At 39.4% G+C, this 26,680-nt stretch overlaps 1 protein-coding gene across 5 annotated transcripts in view; it reads right to left on the bottom strand.

The window, feature by feature from the left end:
- LOC149313442 (transcription initiation protein SPT3 homolog) overlaps positions 1-26,680 on the bottom strand; it is a 285,233-nt gene that overhangs the window by 136,664 nt on the left and 121,889 nt on the right. For 4 of the 5 annotated variants that reach the window (XM_089519115.1, XM_089519116.1, XM_089519117.1 and 1 more), the window contains exon 3: positions 12,746-12,830. In XM_089519115.1, the coding sequence (XP_089375241.1) occupies positions 12,746-12,830 (85 nt within the window). Of the gene's footprint in view, positions 1-12,745; positions 12,831-24,766; positions 24,837-26,680 lie in introns of those variants that run through there. The other variant, XM_089519118.1, reaches the window with a different exon arrangement.

Below are 26,680 nucleotides of genomic sequence, written 5' to 3'. Positions count from 1 at the left end.
ACTACAATTCCCACCCTTCATCTCTTCCAGTTGCTCCCCATTCTACCTCCTAATATCCACTACTGCCTCAGAAAAATAGAGTGAGAGAGAAAAGGGATGTTCTCTGAATAGGACAGACAAAATATGAGTCTCCAACTGATACAGGGACTAAGGATGGCATCTCTCCTCTGAATGCCTGCCTGGAGTTGGTAATGGGATGGATGAGGGAAAACAAACTCAGACTGAATCCAGAGAAAACAGAAGTACTTGTGATAGGTTCCTCAGGTCTAAGGAAGGAAATTTGCCAACCTGTCCTGGACGGGGTCACACTTCCCCTGAAGGAGGAAGTTCACAGTTTAGGAGTACTTCTGGACTCGTCCCTACAATTGACATCTCAGGTAGATGTGACGGCCAGAAGTGCTTGCTATCAACTTCAGTTGATATGCCAACTGCGACCCTACCTAGACCGAAGGAACCTTGAAATGGTGGTACACGCTCTGGTAACCTCTCGTCCAGATTTCTGTAATGCGCTTTACATGGGGCTACCCCTGTATCAAGCTCAGAAGCATCAGTTAGTGCAAAATATGGCAGCCAGATTGGCCACCGGTTCATCAAGGTTTGACCATATTAAAAGATCTTCACTGGCTCCCTATTTCCTTCCGGGCACAGTACAAGGTGTTGGTTATTACCTATAAAGCCCTACATGGCTTGGGCCCGAGTTACTTACGGGACTGCATCTCCCTATATAATCCGCCCCGCACTCTTCGAACATCGGGTAAGAACCTATTGGAAATAGCAACCTTTAAATATGTTGCTACTTCGCAAAGAGCATTCTCATCAACGGCTCTGAGATTTTGGAATAGTCTTCCTGAGGAGATCCGCTTGGCGGCCTCGCTAGAAACATTCAGAAAAGCAGTTAAAACCGAGCTTTTTAGCCGAGCATACCCCACCTGATATGAATACCCCCCTGATATGATATGAACGATATGCCCCCATCTGTGTATTATCCCTGTCTTGTTTGTTGATGCTATTGTCTGATGTTGGATATTTTATTGTTTTTAGCTGCTTTTAATTGAATTTTTATGTAAGCACTGTGTGCTGTTATTTAGTCTGTAACCTCGCTTCGATCCACCGGGAGAGGCGAGGAAACATAAATAAATTTTATTATTATTATTATTATTATTATTATTATTATTATTATTAAAATTAACTCCTCTTTCCTGAAAATGAGCAGAACAATAGAAACTAATTCAGTGGCACCAGAACCTAGTTCAGTGCTAAAATTGCTTTGCATAAAATAAGGTCCCACTTTTGCATTTCCATTTAAAAAAACAAAACACCCCAATAACACCAATGTCAGATAATAAAACTGAGAAAACAAGTTCTGCTGCTTATCTGAGCAAACAATATTGGAGTAAGAAGATGATTTGACTAGGCATGAAGCAGTTCTATCATCATTATATATATATCTCTTTTCTTGTCCCACTTAAATTACAATTTCTCAGGGAGCAGACTATGAGAAAATAAGCAAATGTTTAAACAGGAAGTGTTCTAAATATGTGACAATTCTATGTAACTATCATTTATGATCATACCCTTTATAACACTGGATATTTCTTTGGCAAGTCTACACTACCAAATTTAATCCAGGTTGTATGTTAATTTTTGTAAAATGTAATTCTATTATGATGTTTAAATTTTGGTCCACAACTAAAAATGTGATTATTACAGCACACTGAATAAATAAAAGCATAATTATTTCTCAGTGACATGTAAAATGCATAGTGATGTCAGCAGTATTACATTCCAGTGCCAAGTTAGGAAACAGATCCATTCAGCTAAACTAAAAAAAAAAAAATTACACAAATTTTAATAAGAAGGGAAAGATTTAGTTTATTTTTAGTTAAGACATGCAGTCATGTGCAAGGTAATTCAATACCCACTGTAAAAAAATATGAAGTATGAAAATTGTTTTGCAGCTGGTTTTAATCAGCTTCCTTTGTTTAACATCAGAAATAACCTCCAAAAGACATATACAAGCTGCATATCCTACAGGTAATAGCATCCAGATGGGATGCTCTTATTGAACATCATGCTCAATATAATAAAGAATATACTGTGAAACAAGCACCTTGGCATAAACCTTGATGTTGAGTTATAGGGCTCATTCCCTGGTACTTACATATACTGAAACTATGCAGCAATACATGCTGAGTAAAGAAGCCTTAAATTCAGACCAAGGCATACACAATTAATCTGCAGAGGCAAATATTAACTTCTTAATTATGCCTTTATTATTCTAATGAAACAATTTACAATATTTCAATCTATTTTTTGCTTCTGTACAATCTGAAGTACTGTGCTGTGTATCTTAGTAAATCAACCTGATCTTCTTCTGGATCTGTTTCAACTGGGTTTTATATCAGTGTTGCCTCAATGATTCCATTGGACTTTCTAGACCAAGCACACAAGAACAACAAAAGCTTAAGTTCAATGACATTTTTTGGGTGGGAAACTTTGTGGAGGAGCTTCAACCTGCAAAAATGGCTTGGGATCAGTCTCATGCAGACCACAGGCTGCCTATTGCCAACTTGTGTGCTAGACCCACCACCAGCCTCAAATACTCTTGGCAATACAATTCTTCAGTATTTAAGGATATAATGGGAGTATTGTTTTGCAGTAGTGCAGGACCAACTAGTTATTGGCAAAGCACTACTAGTAACAGTGCTTGTTTGTCTAGAGTTACGGAAAAGAATATCTTCTTGCCCCAAATATTATCACACATCAGTAAACAGGAATTCAGGAGACAAATATCAGTTTTCTAACATTCAACACTACATTTCTAATTCATAACCAGGAGCAATAATATTTACTCTTCATCAGTGTCAAATAACCTGTAATTGGCTGGATGATGATCTGCAAACTGACACTGAATCTTGATAAGATTTCGATGGAGAATGAACCAAATCATATGAACCTACAGGAGTTGGTAGTTCTATCACACTGTCTTTGAAAGAGCTGGGAATGGGAAACAAGCACCATAGATTCTTAGGTGGCAGGTGTTTTTCCTTGGGTTTTTTTTTAAGTACATAAATTTTCACCACTTGCCTCTGTACTGATGTTATTATACATTCGTAGAAAATAAGGATCTAACTTTTGTCATACATGACTTGGTAACTTCCCAAATTACTTACCACACTTAAGTAAGGATAGTAACCTTGAAAATTAGACAAAAGCTAGAACCGGTACTGGCAGAAAGGACTGTAAGAGACTATCATTTCTATTGATTGCACTGTCTTGTCTCTTTCTAACTCAATGAACACACTTCATGGATAAAACCAGAATGAGTCTATTGAAAGTCAGGATCTGCACAGAAGCAACTGCTTGCCAGATCTGAAGTTACTGTACAAGCTAAATTTTGCTTCTATTAACTCCCCTGAACACAAGCCCTCCTAACAGTTAAAAGTACCAGGAAACTCTATGACTTTGATTCCCACATAACAACCTCTCACAGCTGCACCCACCTCACCACTCATGCTTACTTCTAACATGGCTACAGCACAGCTAAGCAAGCTAAACTTCAACATGCAGAGAACTCCAAGGGGCATGTAACAAAGGATCTAAAGGATGAAACAAAGAAAAACAATGCCAAAGAAATTACAAAATTCCAGCAAGTATAACTGTTTGTGCTCACACTAAAGGCTGGATGGATGAGATAGCAGATGGGAGTCAGTGGTTCCATGACAGATTACACTCTTGCCTTTCAGAAGGGTATGGTTCCTTTTTTATAAGAGTCAAAATACAGTACTTACATTGACCCATGGATAAGTCGACAGGTTTTTTGGGTTAATTTTTTGACTAAAATCTCTAGACTTATACATGAGTACATACAGTATACACAGCTGTATCCACTAGACAGAAGATTTAACGACACTTGCAACATTTGAAAGAATGCTGTATTGGCAAAATTTACACATGGATTGATATTCATATATTTGGTCTGTTTTATTGGAATGTATGAGTAATACCTTAATTTTGTTATCTCTTTATTCGTTATTTCTGTAATATCATGATATTACAGCAATAAGTAGAACCCTACAATGTAATTTTACTTTACATAAATATTTGAAAATAATTTTTTAAATTAATTTTAAAGAACCTCAAGTTGTTGGCAGGTTGCCCGGAAAGCCCAAAATGGCTTGCAGCCAACTTATCCTTAGGATCTCCTGAATGCCACCATCTACTGAGAACTTTGGCAGAGGCCCTGCTCTGCATCACGTCTGCTCTGAAGATCAGACTGTTAAAGACACAAGATTTTGAATTTCCCTTCATGAGAAAAGCAGCTTCAACGTGGCAGCTTAAGTATCTTGCTGATGGTGAGGCGGATGATTTTAGAGATGTTTTCAACATTTTCTTGTGCTACTTTTATTTGATTTCCTTCTGTTTTCATTCTGTTCCATATATATATATATATATATATGGGAAACATTCCAAGAATAGAGGAGAAACTCTGGCCCTTAATTGAAGAACTGTTTGAAAGCTAACGTCGTTATAAACATTATGCAGACATGTCTTTGTTGCAGAGTATTAAATGCATGTTCACACATACATTATAAAGAAATGCTAAGAAGTCTGTTAAAAGCCAATGAAAATTGAAGCAAGTAGTGAGTGTCAGTGTCAAAACAATCCATTTAATCAATGACCTGGATGAAGGAATAGAGAAAAGAAAATAATCCATTTTATCAATGACTTGAATGAAGGAATAGAGGTCATGCTTATCAAATTAGCAAATGTCACCAAATTAGGAGAAGTAGCTAATACACCAGAGGACAGGATCAAAATTCAAATTGACCTTAATACATTAGAAATCTGGGACAAAATTAACAAAATTGATTTCAACAGGGAGAAATGTAAGGCAGAAAAAAATGAAATGCATAGATACAGAATGGAGAAACCTGGCTTGACAACAGCACATGCGAAAGAGAGCTAGGTGGTTGTTCCCACTATGAAAAGCTCTGAATCCTGATTCAAGCTATATGCCCCTAGTTCCCACTGGAAATCAATTCCAATCCTCATTTGATTGATTCCAGTGGGAAAAACGTGGAGCAAATGCAAAAATCCCGGGGTTTTTTGGTAGCAGTTACTTTGAGTTCTTTTGCAATGAATTGATTCTCACCCGTGTCCAGTAAGTGGGAATACCAGATCGGAATCAAGAGGGGAAGGACAAATGGCAGAGGGGTATGTGTTCACCATCCCTCCCCACAGATGTCACACATACACCCAGTGATGCCTTTTTGGGTCCCTTTTTTGGTCAAGAAACTCCAACAAAGGTAAGTAGTTGCTATACCATTATATTGATTTTTTGATTAATTTTATAGAGTGTGTGTGTGTGTGTGTGTGCGTGTGTGTATATTAAAAATGTGTCCCCCACCTTGCTCTCTTCCCCAGACTCCAAGCTTCCTTCCCGGCCTGGCATTGTCCCTTCCCCCGGCCTCCAAGCCCCATTCCTGACCTTGCCTCTGTCCTCTGTTCTGGCCTCCCTCCATGGCTTGCCTCTCTCCTCTTCTTCATCCAAGCCCCAATCTGGTCTCTCCCCATGGCTTACCTCCCTCCTCTTCCTCATCCAAGCCCCGATCTGTCCTCCTCCTCCTCTTCTCCGTTCCCCCACAGCCCCCCTGGCCTCCAAGGTCCCTTCCTGGCCTAGCATTGTCCCTTCCCCCCACCTCCAAGCCCCGTTCCCAGGCTTGCCTCTGTCCTCCTCTTCTCGTCACACTATCTCAGCCTCACACTCACAGCCTCATGTCACACTCTCTCAGCCTCCAACCCCCCTCCAAATTTTCAAACCGGGCTTATGCCAGATGATTGATGGGGGATTTTGAAGCAGCGCTCCCAGTGGGAACAACAATCGTTTTTAAAAAAAGGAATGCTTTGATTGTGAGTTCCTGTATGGCATGGAGTTGGACTGGATGGCCCTTGTGGCCTCTTCCAACTCTATGATTCTAATCAGAAAAGGAAAGAGAGGAACTACAGGTTGGGTATGGCTTATCCAAAATTCCTGGGGACAGAAGCGTTTCAGATTTTGAATTTTTAAAATTTTATTTTATTTTATTTTATTTTTATTTTGGAATATTTGCATATACATAATGAGATATCTTGGAGATGGGACCAATGTCAAAGTGATAGCTTGTTCTCGGTTAACTGCATCAATTTATGTGAATATAAAATTTGCTTTTATATTGATATTGTATTTTACACACTTGGACCACCATACTTCTCACTCTTTACTGTGAAGAATGTCACTATTGCTACTACAAAATTTGAGCAAAACACTCCACTTCACAGATATTATATCCTGAAGAGGAAGAGAAAATGTTACATCCTAGCCCTTTTTTACATTTTGATAATCTAAGTGCTGATTTTCTGAAAGCACAATTATCAAAATTAACAAAAATATCAAGTTTAATAAATAATGGAAGGCCTTACTATGAGTTTACACTGACATAAATGTGCCCCTTGATTTGACTGGTTGAACTCTCAAGTAACTGTGTAAGGAAAAAAAGAAAAGCAGGGGAATTTTCAAGTAACTTTATTAATCTCCTTTGTTACAAGAAAGTTTTGAGCATCAAATTCTACTGCTTTCTAAGAATTTAAAAACTGATTGGCTGCTAAGGTCAGTTTAGTTGTCTGCTCCAGTTAGAAACCCTACGCCCAAGAGAAGAGAGGCATCACATTGAACTTGACATGCAATAAGCATATGAAAATTTGCCTTACTTGTGTTTTGGTTTCTCCCCCTTCCAAGTTCAAGTGCAAAAGCTTGCAAAAATTACTCCGTCTGGCACTTGTATTAAAGCAATTTCTGGTTTACTGTTTTATCAAGCCCAAGAGGAAAATATTCTAGAACTACTGCAGTTTCCAAATCTACTAAATTAGAGCTTCAAATAAAGAAAAGTTTGAGAGATCTGAAATATGATTTATTTCAATTATATATACATTTTCATTGCACAGCTTTTTTCTGCAATACTGTTGACATTACCGTTGTTGAATCAACCCGACTCATGGCGACCTTGTGCATGTAATATCTCCAAGACCTCCCATCCTCCACAGCTCTGCTTAGGTACTGCAAATTCAGGCCTGTGACCTCTGACTGCGTAGCCATCTGGAGTGTGGTCTCCTTTTCTTTCTACTGCCCTCACCTCTCCTAAAATTACAGTCGGCCCTTCTTATACACGGATTTTTATACACAGATTTAAGCATACACGGATTGAAAATGTTCCAAAAAAGTATAACTTTACCTTGATTTTCAATTTTTTATAAGGGACACCATTTTTCTATGTCATTATATGTAATGGGACTTGAGCATACACGGATTTTGTTATACACGGGGGATCTTGGAACCAAACCCCAGCGTATAACAAAGGTCCACTGTACTGTCTTTTCTAATGGGTCATACATTCTCATGACGTCGTCAAAGTACAACAGCCTCAATTTGATCATCCTGGCTTCCAAGGAGATTTCAGGATTGATCTATTCAAGGACCCATTTGCTTGTCTTTCCTCACCTTCCTAGGTACAGGAATTTTTTAACTATTTTGATTTCCTCGTTGTCTAGGTAGAATTTATGTGCTTATGTATTTTTCCATGGTTATTGTTTTTCTTTTATGTTCAGCATATGCACTTCATTTTTGACCTTCCTAGTAATTGTTGCAAGTCTGTGACGTTTTCTGATAGTAATATGGTGTTGTCCACATATCTTAGATTGTTGGTGTTCCTTCCCCCTGTCTTTGCTCCTACTTTTTCGGAGTCTAAACCTGCTCTTAATATACATTCTGCATACAAACTGAACAAATAGGGTGACAGAATGCAGCCTTGCTTGACCACCTTGCCAATGGGGAAACAATCTGTTTCTCCTAATTCTGTTCTAACAGTAGCCTCTTGTTCTGAGTACAGATTTCTCACCAGGACTATCAGATGTAGTGCAACTCCAATGACTTTAAGAGCCATCCATAGTTTTTTGTGGTCGATGCAATCAAATGCTTTGCAATCATTGCTCAAAACTGCATATAAAGAATGTAACAATTTCTAATGTGTAAACAAGCAAATCAATATAATGATAATGCACATTTAAAGTGTGATGGTATGAAAGGTATGGCTGACCTTAGCATTGCCAACAATTCACTAATAATGAAATCAAGGCTAAAATGTATACCAGCAAGTAAGTCCCAGTGAAGGCAATGGTAATTATTTCAGAGTAGACTTGTATAGGTTTACATACTGGTAAGTACTGGAAAACACAGAAATAGTGAACACTAGGTGTCAGTGTAAGAAACAGAATAACATTAGAAATCCTGTTGTTTTCTGTCAGGAGGATAAATTTAAAAAAAACAAAAAATCAGAACCAGCTTGCAACTACAAAAGTTGCTTGCAACTACATAATACTGTTAACAGGGCACTCTTCATTCCAAACTATCATGTTCGTTGGAAATCAGATAAATTGAATGTTAGAACCTTGGTATCAAATGATACCAAAGTGGTTGTTAAAATATATCCAATTGCTTTATAATATTGGGCATTAATTTAAACTATCCATACTTGGAAGTATACAACTGTACAGGTGCCAGATCTATTACAGGGTCTGTGTAATCATTTGGGCTGTAGTGCTCATGCTGATCTCACAAGTCCATCTGGACTAGCAGAACTATGTTATGGTCAGATATACTTGATTACATCGGACAACACAAACCTCATCACGTGGAATCACCTTTGATTGGGGAAAAATTGACATGAAAACAATTCCAACTATAACTAATATTTTTAGCACAACATCTCCATTTGTGACAATTACAGAACAGATGAAAGATGGATTAGTCTCATGAATACCATGTGGAGTTGCTACATCTATTCTGCAATGCCTAGAACCACTCTTACACCCTGATCTAATGACAATCTGTGCTTCGGTCAACTCCGGCAAGCTTACCCTTAATCAGAAGCCTTGGTCTATATGGCCGAGCTGGGGCCTACCAGCAGGAACAGTTGTAACCCCTATTGCCTAAAATAGCCACCCTGAAGCTACTTGTCAGTCGGGTGGCCGCCCAGACATGAACGGCTTAAAGACGCTCTGGAGGTGCAGCATTTATAGAAAAAGTTGGCTTTTTTTCCAGCCCAAAAAGGAGTGATTTTTTTCCCTGTTCTTTTTTGGGCCAGCTTCAAGGCAGATTGGGGCTGTGGCATGTGGTTGCCACGGCCCCAATCCATCTTCTTTAAGCTGCCCCTTCTTGCTGGTCTGTTCTGGCTCTTTCTTAACCACATACTAAATTCAAGCCAGCAAAGGTATCAGGAGATACTATTTCTAACTACAGCCTATTCTTGGAATGCTTCCTAAACCAATTTACCATTAACCTTTTCTCCCCCCCTCTTCTGTCTCTTTCTCTGGGCTTCTCTACACTGATTGGGGGGGGGGGGGGAATGAACTTACAGTGGCTACAAGCCAGAAACAGGACGTTCTTGACATTTCACAGGAAATGGAACTCAGAGGATTTTCACCCATTTTCTAAAAAGTCACCTTTTATTGCAAACTTTTTTTAAAAAATCTGGATTTTCCTGTGTGCGGAGCTCTGATGAATGTAACACATGCCTTCCCTCTCCCCTGCCCTGAAAATTTGCTCACTCGCTTGTGCAGAATTCTCATGGACTCCCTCCCCACTGAAATCCCCCTCCCATCATTAGCTTGCATACCGTTGTGAAGATCTGCAACATATGTAGGGGGAGGGAGTGCATGAGTGAGCAAGTGAATGATTTAGGTGGGAGGCAATGCAGGTGCTCTATTCACTGAAATAAATGCCAACCAGGTGGGGAGGGAAGACTGGAGTGGCAGGAAGCTAATTACAAGTATCTTTTTCAAAATACAGGGAAACGAATAAAGCTTCAGGCGTTTGTATTTTTTTTAAAAAAAGCTTTATTTGATACATATCAGGACACATAAATTTAATATGAAGTTCTTATTTCTTGCCTTATATGATGCTTAAAAAACATAATGCCCATTCCTTCCAGTTCTGACATTTTAAGATAGATAGATAGATAGATAGATAGATAGATAGATAGATAGATAGATAGAGATGATAGAGATCTTTTCTATAATTTCTATATCACTGAACATGGTCATGCATAGACAGGTGTGTCACATGCAGCATTTAGTTCTGTCTTAAACTAACTTTACAATAGGAGCAGAATGAATACTCCAAGGGTTTTGCCCAGATGGTTTATGTGCCCTCCTTTATCCATTCATGTAAACACACCATATTTTCCTGCTGAGTTGCATATACTGTATACTCAACAACTTTGTACTGAGCTTGAATGTTTAGTTAGCCAGAAGATTGTTTCCATCTTGTGATTCATTAGATCCCTATGGGATCTTCACTTCCTTTATTTTATACTATCACAAATTATATTAGTTTGTCCTATTTTGATAACCTTTCTAATTAATGTCCTGCACAGGAAGCTTTACTACATCTTTAAACAATCTCCTGAAAGAAAGACTTTTCCAGGCACTTCAGTGGCAAGAAGTAACAGCTGCAAATAACTTCCTAAAGATGAATGAGCAGAACCTTTCATATACTGTTTGACGCTCATTAATTTGTGATTATGAATTTCGCACACTGCCCTGCCTCACTGACTCTCAGGGGTCATCTGCACTGGGCAAATAAAGCAGCTTCTCACTGCTTTGAAGCCTAGCTATATAGACTATGCAAACAGTGAAACCAGGTGGAATGCGAAATGAAGCTGCACTCCAGGGCTAAAAAATGAAGCAAAAAGAAGCTGTGATACTCTGATTCAAGGCAGAAAATGTGCATCATTGCACCAGCATATAAACAGCTTGGCACCAGTAAAGGATTGCAGCAAAGCAAAAATGCGATTGGCTATAATGCACAAGCCAGACAGTCCAATAGGGGGCATGGAGTGAAGTGTGTGAGGGGGGCATGTATGGGGGGCCTCCATGATTGTGCTTTGACAATATGTCACTGGGCACACTGATGCACTGTATGGGCAGTGCATCACATGAGTAAATGTGTAGCTGATCATATGGGCGGAATCCCAATGGTATGACATCTGGGTAGGAAGAGGGAGGTCGCAGGTGGTGTGTTTGTGTGATGGTGCTCATGCATGGTGGGGAGGTGCCACAAACAAACACACAGGATGGCTTGACGCCATGTGGTGTGTGGACAGCCCATGGGTGTTTGGCCTGCCTTGGAAGCTGGCCATGAAGAACTTGGGGTTTTGACCTGTTTCAGAAAACCCAGGATCGAGCTGTTTTTTCCTGCCTGTCTTCTCCAGCGTTTTGATGAACACAGAATGACAGTCAATATTACCAGTTCACAATATACATGTTTACCTTGCAAGTTTATATTTTAAACTACTGAAGGCTTGAATTGAACATCACACAAAACCAATCTTAAAACTGAAGCCACTGCTTGCTCTTTAACATTTAAAGAAGGCAAAGTATGATTTAAATCTTTGTTTCCCATCTGCTCTGGACACCATTTTCATAGTTAACCCTTACTGCCACAGTGCAGTGCAACAGCTGATGTTCAGAGGAGGGAGGGAAACAACACAAAGAAAAATCCAGTTTCTTTTAAAAACCATAAATTAAACTGTGCTTTAGTGTTATGCCACTTCCACTATGTATAAAGCAATTTGGTGGCAGATAAACAGAACGTTTGCAACATTTATATATTAATTAACAGTGATTAACACCCAGATGTAAATTTGTAGGTATAACTGTTCTCAAAACCATTTGCGGGGGGGGGGGGGGGAATCAAACGGACAGGTGGGTAGCATTGCCCCCCCGCTTTTTTTTTTCTTTCTTTCTCTCTGAAACACTTGTACTGATGGTATCCAGTGAATCTGGGCTGATTTCAAACTGCTGCCATGTTAAAGTATAGAGTGTATGAAAATGTTCAGATGTAACATAATGGAAATGGTTATTCACTTTGCAGAAGCCTGGTATTGGCTGCAGCTGGGACTCAAACCATCAGGTGATGTCCAAGGTCACAGTGTGTGCCAGACAGCACTTAGCAATGTGTAAATATACTGTGTCATCTTTGCAAGGGGAAAGATATTCCAAGATGCACAGGAACTTGTACAGGAAGAGGCTGGACAAGGTGGCTGCATGGCAAATGTGTATATAAGCCCAAATGTCCGTTTGTACAGTTTGTGGGGTTTGTAGTCGGTGGAATGTGTTGGTAATTGTTCCCGCGTGTGTCTTTGCAACAAATAAACAAAGTGCCTCTTCAGAGATAAGCCAAGTGTCAGTTTGCTTTCTTCTAGCAGCGGTTTTCCTGGCATGCTCCAGCAGCTTGCCGGTTGATTATCTTCACACAAGGCTTCCAAGTTTACTCTGCTCACTCACATTTGCATCAACCTGCCAACCCTTAATAGACCTCTCAGGAGCAGTGGCTGTGGGAGCTTGTGTTTATTTTACAGGGTTTTCAAGGGCACACACCTATGCCTCTGTGTGTGTGTGTCTGCATATATACGCACATATGTGTAGAAAAGCATGATGTATGCAAAGACAAAAATGCTGTAACAACAAAATGTTTCCCTCCCAAACTGCTGCACCTGCTAAAAATCTGCAAAAATTTCCCCCCGTGATAACAAATATAAATGGAATGAGCAAATTCCCATTTTGCTTCCCCATTCCACTATATATTAGTCACTAACCAGAACTGCGGAATTTCTATTTTGATGTTTTTCTATATTAAAAAAATCCTTACCAAATTAATCAGCTGAGTGTGGACAATGTCTTCTACCAATACTGCCGATTCATGAAGAGGCCTGCGAGCATCTCCTAAAGAAAACCTGAAAGATGATTATCAAGAATTATTAAATATTATAAATAAATATTCATAAGATTTCTCTTATACTATATTCCAAGGGGCATCTTTGGACTCCAATTGTTTGTTCCAACTAGAATAAACCCACCGAATCAGCTGGTGAATGCTGATTCAGCATTCAGCACGGAATTACTTTTGTTCTAGCTGTTCTAGAATCTTTCTTAATATTTATGTAAGGCTAATTGGACAATAATTGTTGGGATCCTCTTTTTCCCCTTTTTGAAGATGGGGACAAAAATCTGCGCTCCTTCAGTTTGCTGGGACTACTCCTGTACTCCAGGAATTCTCAAAGATTATTGCCGATGGCTCTAATCTTTTAATACCCTTGGATGCAGTTCATCTGGCCATACAGATTTAAATTCATTTAGATTAACCAAGTATTCCTGTACTACCTCTTCACTTATTTTATGCTGTATTCCCCCTACTGCATCATCTGCTCCATGTTCCTCAGGTTGAGTGCCTTTTCTTTTCGTAAGAAGATTGAGGCAAAGAATGTGTTGACCTCCACCCCGCATAGCTTCCCACAGACCAAAACACAGATTAACATGTAAATCATTTCCTCACAGCCATGGGTTACACAAGTATGTATATACCCCATACACTTCCATGCCAACAACCTTTGAAGATGCAGGTGAAACGTCAGGAATAAATTCTACCAGAACACAGCCACAAAGCCTGGAAAACCCACAGAAACAATGTGTTGAGTACTACTGCCTTTTTTTCTGCCCCCTGCTAGTATTTTTCCATGCAATGACCCTACTATTTTCTTCTTTCTTTTCATATGGACATAACCAAAAAAAAAAAAATCCTATATTGTTCTTAACCTCTCTAGTAAGTCTGCACTCATTCTGCACTTTAGCTTTTCTGGCTTTCGCCCTACACGTGCTAGCTATTTGAATTCCTCTATGGTGATTTCCACTTTTTCCATTTCCTATACCTATCCCTTTTAAAATTTAGCTCAGTTGAAAGTTCTTTAGTCTTCCATCTTGGTTTCTTGAGACATTCCCCATTTTTCTTCCTCATTGGAAGTGTTTAAAATTGTGCCTTTAGTATCTCCCTTTTGAGAAACTCCCATTCATCCTGCACCTCTTTTACCATCCCAACCAAGGGATCACACCCAATATTTCCCTAACTTTTGTTGATATGTTCCTTCAAGTTGTTTTCAACTTAGAGAGACCATAAAGTGACCATATCATGGGTATTCTTGGCATGGTTGATTCAGAGGTGCGTTGCCATTCCCTTCCCCTGAGGCCAAGAGTGTGAAACCCAGTGGGTTTCCATGGCCGAGCTAGGATCTGAACTCTAGTCTCCTAGGTTCCTAGTCCAACGCCCAAACTACTAAACCATGCTTACTTGCTAATTAGCTTACTTGCTGTTCACCGCTATGATCTTTGGAATAGCGGTATATAAATAAAACAAATTATTAAATTATTATTATGCTGGCCCTCTACCTGACTGTATTGAAATCAAATTTGCTGAAGTCTGTTGCCTCTTCCACCTTTTGTCTTCCAGACAACTGAGGAATTAGCTGGACCATACATTTTTGGCTGAGTTTGACTTCCATCATCGACAGGGGAAATGTGACCCTGTTGGTACTTTTGGATCTCTCAGCGGCCTTCAATACCATCGACCATAGTATCCTTCTAGAATGCTTGGGAGAATTGGGAATCGGGGGGGGGGGGGGGGGGGAGGGGCACTGCACTGAAATGGTTTGTTCCTATCTCTCAGGTTGATTCCAGATAGTGAGACTGTCAAGACGGATCTCTTCCAGCAGGCCTTTCCAGACTGACCTCCCATTCCACTGATATCGATAGTCCTGTCTGCCCCAAGAAGATGTCTCACCTCTATTATATCTACTTTAATTAATTTTAATCTGTTTTTTAGTTTTAAGGTAGGGGGTTAAGGGATTATGTAATGTTGGTTTTATATGTATTATGTATTTTAGTGATGTACTTGTGTATTGTAACGCAAGATATAAATAAAATTTTATTATTATTATCATTATTATTATTATTATTCAGCGTTTTAAAAATATTCCAATTACCATGAATTCCAAAAACTGCTCTTTAATTTGAGTATCAGTTCTGCTGCTGACTTCCTTTCAAGCATGATGAGTGTGTGGCTGTTCTAAAATAATCCAACAAAAAACCTGAGCACCTAAAAAATATGAGGGTTTGTGACTATAGCCAATAGTTAATTCAGCCTGGTTGCCTGAAAGGAAAAGAGCAGTTTACATTCCAAAATTGTCAGGACCAATGAACTCTTATCCTAATGCACATAGTCAATCAGTCTTGGTGAAGTGAAAACATAAGGGACCAGTAATGTGTCTAGGTCAGACCTAACATTCCATGCCCACCATTTGCATTAATTAACTCCACTCCATATATTTGGCACCCATAATTATTCCTCCCATAAAAATGTCTAACGGTTATTCCCATCTTCCACTTGAGCATCTTCAAACCTTTATCTTCAAACAGATAAAGCCCAGCAACAGTAAAACTCCTTCTCCACATTCCACAAGCAATTCTCAGAAACAAACTGAGCAGTTAACACATTTAGTAAGCACATTAACCCCTATCTTAACACTGGTCAAGCAACAGGCCTCTGTATAAACATCTCCCATCAGTCCCAGTAAAATCAATCAACATAAACACTCATGGAAGATTCTATAAACAAAATATGCTATTGATTCTGACAAAAATTCTATAATTTCCACCGGTTGGCATGTCATGTCTAGACATGTGGGACTCTACAAAGGTAATGTGCTCTACAGGACCACATTACTGGCTCAGATTCCTATGTTTTATATTAGAATATCAACTCAACCTCTGCACTCATTTTTAAAACTGGGAGCAAAATACAAAATATATTATAAAGAGATAATCTGCTTTGAAGACATGAAATGCTGGTATGAAAGTGCATATACACCTTCAGGACATAATCCCAGTTCAACAGCCCACATCTGCTTGTAATAGACCCAGCAAAGATGAAATACATACATTGTTCAACCCTTATCAACAACACTTCCATTATACTTTCATTTTGTTCTTCCATTCTTTCATCTATCATGAGCAAATTTTCTGTAATCTCTTCCTGAAAGATCTTGACATTTCTGTGCCTCTATCTCCAGTACTAACTTTCTAGATACTGTTCCCCCTGCTTTTTTAAAAAAAGAAAAATATTGTTACTCCTACATTGTATTCTAAGCTTTCATCTTTCCTTTTCAATGGATTGTTTTCTTCACACTGTTAAGTCCACTGCTAGTATCTCCAATGCCTTTTAACTATTGCTTGCCATCCCCCCTTTTTTTCCTGGGAGTTGATCTCTATGGTTCGAAACAGATGGGACAAAAGCACTGGCTTGAGGCCGATCCGGGGGCGTGGTGGTTACCCCTGGACCTGGTTGAAGGTACACTGCGGCCTCCCAAACCCAGCTACAAAAGCACAAAAAAGTGCTACTTGCTGACAGTCTGTTGCAGACTGTGGTGGCGACCAGCCTCGGGACCATGGTGTCTGGTCACCACAGCCCTATGTCACTCTGGGTGCAGTCACAGTTGCCCATCTGCTTGAGGCCTATTGCTTCTTTTTGTCTTTTTGTTAATTTCTTATCTCATAAGTCCTCTCATTTCGCTTTTGGCAGTTCTTGCATTGAAACCCACCAAGTTTTCAGTTGGCTGATTCTATTGAAACTGCTCTCTGAGAGTGCAAGTGATGAAGAGTTTGCCCTGCCCCAATTTTTTAATATCATAAAAAGTAATCTTTGTACTTTTTGCCGTGCTGTTCATGCCTTAAGCAGAGCATTTTGTCCACTTCTGGGATCCACATTGTAAAGAATATTGACAAAATGGAGTGTGTCCAGATGACACCAATCAAGACAGGGTTGAGTTGAAGGAACTGGATATTGTTTGGTGAGGAGAATGATTAAGGAGAGATGTGTTGTTGTTGTTGTTAGCTGCCCTTGAGTCACCCCTGACTCATCATTGATGAGACATTTCCAGTTCCCCGCATCCCTCTCTACTATGCTTACTTCCTGCAAATCCATGCCCATGATCTCTCTGACTGAGTCCATCTATCTGGTGTGTGGTCCTTCACTCTTTCTATTGCCTTTCCTGTTTCCTACATTGTCAGTAAATTCTGCTGGGATATTGGTCAAGTCATATTTGGTATAATGACTGTTTTTGTTTACGTCTTCATCTTTACTCTACTTTTTGATATAAGCAGTGACAGTGTAGATTAAAAAAATCAATGTTTTTTAAAAAATAAAAATGGATTTTTAAAATTTAAATTATTTTTTTTAAAAAAATTAAATACTTTTTGAGAAAAAATCTATCTAGATTTCTATTTAAGATGCATTATGGTCCATCGTGAAATTAGGATTAGTTTTTTAATTAAGTATACGAGAATATATATTCATGCAATGTTTAAATTTTTTGGTATATGAATTCCATTGATGCATTCACAGTGCCATGCTCTTTCAGAGGTTTCTGTAAGATTATTGGGCAATTTTCCTGTCTAGAGGATATTACAACAGATGTTTTACAGTTTTCAAAACTGAATTAGTATCTCCAGAGACCAAACCTATTGTTTTTTGCAAACCTATGCACACAGAACCAACCCCATATCTCTTAAGTCCTAAGTGTCATTAAAGTCAGTAAAAAAGTAATTTAAAATATTTGTAGTGAAGACTTCAAACATGTTTTTGTTTTGTTTTTTATAATATTTCATTTAAAGGCAAAGTGGCAGGATACAGGGAACAAGAAAATAATTTTAAAAAGAACTGATGTTTTAAAATCACTCAAGTTTTGACTGCTACAAAAACAAAGGCAGAAAGTGTGGAGGATGACTACCTTTATAAGAGCTCAATAGTTATAGCCAGTTTTAACCCTGGAACATTATACAAGCTTAAGGGCAGCAGCAGTGGTGGGGAGGATAACTGTTGGGTATAGCAACTATCGCATGCAGAGACTCTGTAGGACTTTACATGTTTGTTGTAACTTCCTGTTTTGGAACACACCTTTTCATTTCCTGCAAGCACACCTTGCTAAGTTATGCAGATTCCATTTTGTCTCTAGTCTCCGTTTTGTCTTCAAGATTCTGTTTGTTTCCATGTTAGAGTGCTTTAGACAAACTGACAAATCGGTTTTTTTGTTTGTAATGTCTTTTTACAAGTAACATGTAGAACTTATTTTATCTGTACCATAAAGCACTGCCTGTGTATGAGTTATACACAGGATATGTAAGTAAAATGATTTTTGTTGCTTTAGATGATGACTGTCTCATCTTTTACTAGGCTAATAACACAAGTGTGGAGAAGGATTGGACTGGATTAATGTTTCTCCAACTTTGTTCCGTATGATCTGTTTTTGTTTGGTGATTTCCTTTCACTTAAGAGTTGATCGCTATTGTCATTTCTGCTAAGCAGTAGAACTTTGGCAGAGACAGCATGTAATGAATTTAATGCCTAGTTCTTCCTTTCAGTGAAAAGTGACGATACAGCTCAGTCTTAATGCTGGATGCAGAGTTCAACACATCACAACACCCTAATTTACTAGAAATACTGCCACTACCAGTAAGATATCCATAGGCAGAAAGAAATTTCATTTACTCAAAGAGTTTTCATTTTACAGTTGGTCCTTGTTATCTGCTGGGGTTTGGTTCCAGGACACCCTGTGGATAACAAAATCCACGGATGCTCAGGTCCCATTAAATACAGAGACATAGCAAGATGGTGTCCCTTATATAAAATGGCAAAATCAAGGTTTGCTATTTGGAATGTATACTTTTTTTTGGATGCTTGAATATGGTATGGATAAGGAGGGCCAACTGTAGTTGGTAGTTGAAAGGCATGGGATCTTCTATTACTTCTTTGACCAATAATGTCACTCATGAGTTTGGTCATCCCTCTATACTAGGGTGCTTTGGTGTACACTGTTCCAGCGACTTGACAATTATAGGAGAAATTAAGAATCTTGATTTCAGCAACCAGACAGGGACTAAATCTGGTTTTCTGTCAAACCCTATCCTGCCTTACATTGAGACAAAGGTCCACTCCTTTCTGGGAAACTACAAATCTGAGGGTTGTTCTTTCCAGAATGGGAAGATTATTTCATTCTTGGGCTCCTTATACAGTGGTGCCAGCAGCCTTTTCTTTACAAACAGTTTGTACAAAGAATTCCCAGATCTAAAAACCTAGTTTCACAGTTGTCCATTAAGAGGGATGTGTTTTTACAAGTATAAGCAGAACTAAAAATGAAAAAAAAATCCTTGTGAAAACAACTTTTTTGCACATGTAAGTGAATTACAGTGGCTTTTCCAGTTGACTATAATTTTGATTTATCAAAGGATTTTGTGTGTGTGTGTGTGTGTGTGTGTGTGCCTGTACACATATGTATTCTTTCTCTCAGGAAAGACTAAGGAAAAAAAAACTGTTCTGACTGGTATCATCAAAACACAGAGCAATAATGTAAATGAGTCATTTTGAACAGTGTCCAAGGCAGATGGTAGTATTTACTAGGTGGAGCCACACACTAAGAGAGCTCATAAGGCTTGGTTAGCTTTGTACACAATGCCAGGCACAGATCAGCAGCTACACACAGCAGCCTTGTCATTTTTACTCTCTCTGGACCTTGTCACACATGGGGGGGGGGGGGGGGGGTTGCAGCTCAGATCCGAAATCACTCCTGTTCTAGCAATGCAAAGCGTGATGTTTTTTTACACCACATCCAGAGTCACTCCTCTCTAGCAATTCGGGTTGAGGTTAAAACGTCATGTTTTTCCACACCTGGTTGCCTTTATGTTGCCCTTACAAAGTGAGGGGCAAGCAAAGTCAGTTAGATTCCAAGCAAGTCACGTGATGCAGACTCAAGCGAAGGGGAGTGAGTACACATTGTATTACCACACCAGAGCATTCTTTGAGGGTTCAACGATTCGAATCGGCACCCTTGGGCATGCTCAGTGGGGCTCTGGATGCTTTCCTCCTTCCCTGCCCCCTCCTTAGCTGTCATCCTTCATCGTGGTCTGGGAGAAGGCAGGGGATGATGGGATCGGTGGCAGGTTGAAGGAGAGTAGCATATCGGGGGATGATGGGATAGGTCTCTGGGGGTCCCTGGGGCCAGGATCAGGATGCAGGAGAAGGCAGGGGATGATAGGATAGGTCGTTGGGGGTCCCTGGCGCCAGGATCGGGTTGCTAAAAGTTGCTAAGTTAACTTTGCCCAGTGATTCCAGAAGTTCCCGAGCAGCACTGCTCAGGCACAGTAGAACCCATTTGTATGATTTGCAGAGACCACGAAGAAGAAAATGTAAAAAAAAGGTTTCCACTATTTAAGGCTACTCTGACTGGGAGCCAGAAAAAAACTTAGGCCTGTTCCAGACTGCCAAAATAAAGCTGCTTTGGGTCTCTTTGGAGGTATGCTGTTTAAGTGATGCATGCATCCGAAGAATCCAGAAGCTGCACCAAAGCTGCCCTCCAGTGCTTAGGAATGGAGTGTGGCTTTGGCGCGACCTCCGGACTCTTAGGACCCATGCATCATTTAAATAGCATACCTCCAAAGAGACCCGAAGCAGCTTTTTTTTGGCAGTCTGTAACAGGCCTTAGACTGTAGCTGGGGGCATCGTCAAGGTAGGATGCAAAAAGACACTATCTGCAGCCCAAAAAAGAGAAGCCCCAATGAATGACAGATGGAATTCTTCAATTTGTAAGGGACGGACAAGAAACAAAAGTAAAAGGTGATAGAAATAAGGTCAGCACCATGATCCCAACTGTTAAGAGACCTGGTGCAGGAACAAAGAGAATGACTACAATAACCAAAGCAGAGAATAAGCGGAGGATAATTTAAAAGGAACAACAAGAGACCTCTTCCACAAGATCTGAAGATTCAAAGAAAATTTTAAACCAAGAGTGGGGATGGTCAACTAACAGAGGAAAACGTGACAAAGTAAAAATAAAATAACAAGAAAAATAAAACAATACCCTCATGAACTATATAAAAGGATGACATATTCATTCAAAGAAGAAACATTTGAAAATGAACCTGCGGTGTTATTAAGTGAAGTGGAGTGGAAGCTATGTTCAGAGAACTTGGTATGAATAAATCCCAATGAATAAATCATCAGGAATAGGTGACTAGAAATGTTTAATAATTAGCCCTTAGGCCATTTCAAAATAACACAAAATAATACTAAAACAGGTAAAACACACTATAAAATAGTATAGAAATTCTATAGCAATTAGAAAAGAGCTAAAATGTAATAATACAGAATCTGAAATGTACTTAGAGTACCATATGGATGTTATATAAATGTAAAACAATATAAGTACATTAGAAGTACAGTACCTAAAAATGAAACATAGTTATAAAACTGATCATAAAAATCTATACCACAGGATCAAGATAAAAAACTAGGTAAAAGAATAAAAACGACTGTATTACAGCATTAAGTTGATAATACGTAAAGTAATAAAACTGAACATGAAGCATCACACATCAGAATTCTCCATCACCTCTTCAATTTACCCCAATTGACCCCACATATCTAACTCTCAACTGTATAGCTTTATGTAAAAACCGAGCTGTGATAATAGATATTTTTGAATCTTGGCCACTCATGAAGTAAGAGATTCTGACATAGGTATCCCAAAACATTGTTCTTTTGATATAGGGACCAAGATACTGATCTCTTTCCTGTTGGTACAGATTACATTTGAACAAAATATGAGCTAAATCCTCAATTTCTTGGTCTCCACAGATACAGATTCGCTAATTATAAGGAATACCATTGAATCTTCCATACCTTACCATGGTGTCAAGCTGGTCAAATCTAGCTCTGGTAAATGCCTCCTTCAGGTATTTTGGCATTTGTATTTTTAGATAATTTGCTCTTTGAAAAGCGCATTTAAATCGGCTCATCTGTTTTAAATTACCTACATTGCTAAGGGAGGCTATATCTTTTGGAGCTTTGATATCCAAGATTCTCTGTCTCACACTCTTTTTTGCTTGGTCGTTAACTGTGCAGGAATCAGGAAGACCACAGCTCTTTATAAAGTTTGTTATTTGCATAAACCAAGAGGATTGAAGATGGGATTGTGACTGTTCTAAGAGACATAGGCGGGTTATAAACCGCCGCTTTGAGGCGGTCTGCCGCCACCGCCGCCGCTTGGTCCGCGCGGGAGCCGTAGCACCCACACCGCGTGGCTCCCGCGCGGACCAAACAAGAAGCTCCAAAATGGACCTTCTTCTTGTGGCGCCTCTGTGACGTCGCGAGGCGCCAGGGGCGTATTCGTGACGTCACAGACGCCACGACACGTTCGGACGCACAGCATCCGATACGTAAAGATGGCACCAGCCGTGTGGAACGGCCGGCGCCATATTGTACAGACAGAGTCCGTACTAGAGCCAGGGGCGTCTAGAAGAGACGCCCCTTTTTTAAAATGGGACGTCCTGCGGATGTCCCAAGTGGCGGTTTATAACCCGCCATAGTCTTGGTAATCTATCTGGCTCCATTTCTTTGCTTTTACCCCAGTAGTTAAACACTTTGATTTTGGTTTGCGAATGGATGGAATAAATTTCTAATTCAGCTCAAACAGCAGCTGCAGATGTCCTTTTATCTACCCCCAATATACTTCTCAGATGCTGAGACTGTGCTAGTTCTACTGCTGAGATGGAATTTAGACCCCAAACTTCTGCCGCATATAAAAGCATAGGTGTAATCTTGGCTTTATATACATTGATTATTGGCGTTAGGGAATCAGGGTACTTGTGAGCTTTTAGTTTAAATATGAGATTCAAATAAGCCTTTGCTCTAAGTTAACTCTTTTGGTGATGACATGACCACGATCCGTTTTTTGAGAATGTTACACCAAGGTAGGAAATGGTCTTTACTTGATCTATTGGCTCACCCTCTAATTGCCATCTATGTTTCTGCGTTTGTTTACCAGATACCATTATATCTGACTTAGATTTGTTAATAGTTAAGGAATTGTTCTGGCAATAACAACTAAGTCTTTTTAACAGTCTCCACATACCTACTTGCGAGTATGATAACAATATCATGTCATCAGCATAAAGCAAGATGTTACAAGGAGTATGTAGGACGGTAGGCATATGGACTGCAGAATCTTTCATTGAAGATGGCAGGTCATTAATATATAAATTAAATAGTAAGGGGGCTAATAAGTACCCTTGTCTTACCCCTTTGTATGTATCAATTTTATTTATATCTCACTCTCAAACTAGTACTGGTATAAAGGGCTTTGGTTAATAACAATTAAACTTTAAGGTCAATTAGTTTGCTACATAGAATTTCTCTGTTCACTGTGTCAAATGCTGTGGTAAGATCTATGAAAGCACATATAGATGTTTTCCTTTGTTAGTATATTTGGCAATCATAAGGTTTAGAATAAAGCAGTTGTCAATGGTAGATCAATTTTGTCTAAATCCAGCTTGTTCTTCTGTGAGTATTCTATTATCATTAATCCAGCTTTCAAAATAGCTTTTGAAAATAATTTTCCCATTCCTTAGCGGGTATGGGGATATCATATGGGAATTTCCATGAACGAATACCAAAATATAGCTGAATTTTGACTTTTTGTCGCTGACTCTAAACCTATCAATTAGTATCTGTATCTGCATCAATATTATCGATACAGCCCAAATAAACACAATTATTGTTTGGGGGATCTCCTTTTGATAATGGAAGGGGAGGTCTTTGTTGTTGATGTTGTTGCATTTCTCTTTTGATCGAGCCATGATTCCCTGGTGTCTTATCTGGTGAGAAAGCCTGGTGGATTATCACCATTTCTTCTACAACTGAAGGATACCAAGGATACTTGGTAAAAGACTGTTTCTGTTCTTGGAGCCTTTCCTCTGGGATTGCTTTTTCCAGGTGGTTTAGTGCTGATAATGTTATTGATGAAGATCTAAGTGGAATAGTAGCTACTAAGTGATGACATATCAAAATATGAATAGATGACATATCAACAGAGCTGTTCAAATAACAGAGACAGAATCGACTGTAGTTCTAACTAAAAACTGTCAATAAATATGGAAAACAAAACAGTGATCCACAGATATATATTCAATATATATCCCAATCCCCAAGAAAGGGGACACCAGGTATGGAAGTAACGACAAGACCATTGCATTAATCTCCCATAACAGCAAAGTGATGCTCAAAATTCTACAACAAAGACTTTTACTATATCTGGATTGAGAAAGGCCAACCTTCCAAGCTTAGTTCAGGAAAGGAAAAGGTGTTAGGGATCATATTGCAAACATATACCAGATAATGGAGTATACCAAAGAATTCCAGAAGAAAATCAGTTTGTGCTTTATAGATTTTAGCAAAGGATTTGATTGTGTAGATCATAACAAAGTTTAGATTGCTCTTAAAGAAATGTGCCACAACATTTGATTGTTCTTGTGCGTAACCTGTGCTCAGAAAAAGTGGTTACCATCCGGACAGAACACAACGTTTTCTAATTGGGATGGTGGTCAAGAAAGGCTGTATTTTATCACCCTATCTGTTTAACTAGTACGCTGAACACATCATATGTAAACCAGGATTACACAAATTGAAGGAAGCAATATCAACAATTTAAAATATACAAATGACACCATACTACTCATAGAAAATAGTAAAACAATTACTGAAAAATATCAAGGAAAAAAGTGCAAAGGCAGGTTTACAGTCAGGGACGTAGCCAGGATTTTAGGAAGGGGGGGGGGGGTCCAGACTAAGTGCCACCATTATAATGGGGCTTGGGTGCGGTGGCGCAGCAGCACACACCATTCATTTTTCTATTGGAAGGGGGGGGGAGTCCGGACCCCAAGATCCCCCCTCTTGGCTATGTCCCTGTTACAGTTCAACATTAAGAAAAGAAAATAATGATCACAGATTATTTACATAAATTTAAAGCAGATGATGAAGGCATCGAAACAGTTTCCCATGTCATGCTTCAGTCATTAATCAAAATGGAGAGTGCAATCCAGAAATCAGAAGAAGACTAGTACTTGGAAGCGCAGCTATGAAGGAACAAAAAAAAAATTCAAATGTAAAGCTATATTGTTGAATACTAAATTCAGAATTGTTGTCCATGCCACCATATTTCTAATTTCTGTGTATGGCTGTGAAAGTTGGACAGTTAAGTCAGCTGATAGGAAGAAATGTGGTGTTGGAGAAAACTGTGGACTGCTAAAACGACATCAATGAGTCCCAGAACAAATCAAACCTGAACACTCCTTAGAAAATAGGATTACTGAGCTGAGACTGTCATACTTTGGACACATCATGAGAAGACATAACTCACTAGAACACAGGAAAAAAAGGGTAGAAGGCAATAGGAAAAGAGGAAGACCACATTAAAGGTAGATAGACTCAATGAAGAAAGCCACTGGCCTGTGACTGCAAGACATAAACAAGGAGGTTGAAGATAAGGATTTGGAAGTCTTATTCAACAACCAACACTTGAATTATCATTCAATTTAAATACATGCACCTAATGTACTTGACCTTTTAATATACAAATGGATAAATGTGGCCACCTGAATATAACCAAGCCAAACCACTAATTGTTCTGAGCTCCCAAGTCTTCTGAAGAATTTAAGGTAAGTAACTTTGATTTCTGTTTATTCCCCTTGTAAATTGATAGGGGAATATAAAGAGCAATTATTTGTCACAAATGAATCATGGGGAAAATGTTTGGGAGAAAGTATATCTGTAGTATATATTGATATTTTAAGATGATTTAATTTGTTGCCTGTTTCTAATGGCTATAGCCAAGAATTCTAAAACTAACAGAAATAGAAAGGCTAATACAGGGTACCCTTGCTTTGTCCTTCTGGAGAACGTAATAGGAAAGGTTTACTCTGAATTTACTGAAACTTTTGAAATGATGATTGAATAGATTAATTCCATGTATATTCTAAACTTATTCCTTATATTGAAAGCAGAAGGGCCAGGTGGTGGCCTGGAGGCCTCTTGGCCTCCAACACCATCACCTGGCCTTTCCTGCGGTGGCAACAGCAACGAGGAGGCACAGGCGAGCAGATAAGCAGGGAGGGAAAGAGGGAGGGAGAGGAGGGGAGGAGAGGGACTTTTGTCCCCAATGGCGGCACGTGTACATGCGCACTGCCATTGAAGACAACTTCCAGGTTTGCCATCCGCAGATGCTCAAATCGGCGGATGGCAAATCCGCATATAAGAAGGGCTGACTGTACTAGTAATTTTTCACAACAAATTCAACTAAGTATTTTGAAAACGTATTATTAGCCTTATGTCCAAAAAGGGGATGGAGCAGTACAAAGATAACTTGAGATTTGTTTGAAATGATCACTTCAGGACCAAAGGCCCTGTCTTTTAACACAAGTGACCCAAGCAAAGCTTTTGACTAAGTCACAGGTTCTTAGCCTGTGGTCCGCAGACTCCTGGGGCTCTGCAATGTCTACACAGGGGGTCCACAAAAACCTGAAAGTCTCTCTTGATCAAACTGAATGTGTGGTGTTGGAAGCCACTAGCCATTGTAGCTGCAACAGCAACCAAAATGTTATGCGTATGTCAGTCTGTGCCAGAGAGAAAAAGAGTGTGTGAGAGAGAATACTAGTTGTGCTTGAATGGAAGGAAAGTCAAGAGGAAGCAAGAGTGAAGGAGGATTGTGACCTAACATACTGTTTCTCTCAAATGCACAGAGCCTGAGGAGCAACATGGCTGAGGTGCGTAAAGCAAGGGGGCAGAGAAGAGACTGCTTAGCCTGGCAGTGTTCTTGGTGCCTGCCTCAGGGGTGCAGCAGCCACAGGGCGCCTCTTCTCCTCCCCACCCCAC

The sequence above is a fragment of the Sceloporus occidentalis genome, unplaced genomic scaffold (genome assembly GCF_023333645.1).
Source record: "Sceloporus occidentalis isolate IW3139 unplaced genomic scaffold, rSceOcc1.0.p SCAF_4, whole genome shotgun sequence".
NCBI classification, from domain to species: domain Eukaryota; kingdom Metazoa; phylum Chordata; class Lepidosauria; order Squamata; family Phrynosomatidae; genus Sceloporus; species Sceloporus occidentalis.
This window is presented reverse-complemented; position numbering and strand designations above follow the sequence as displayed.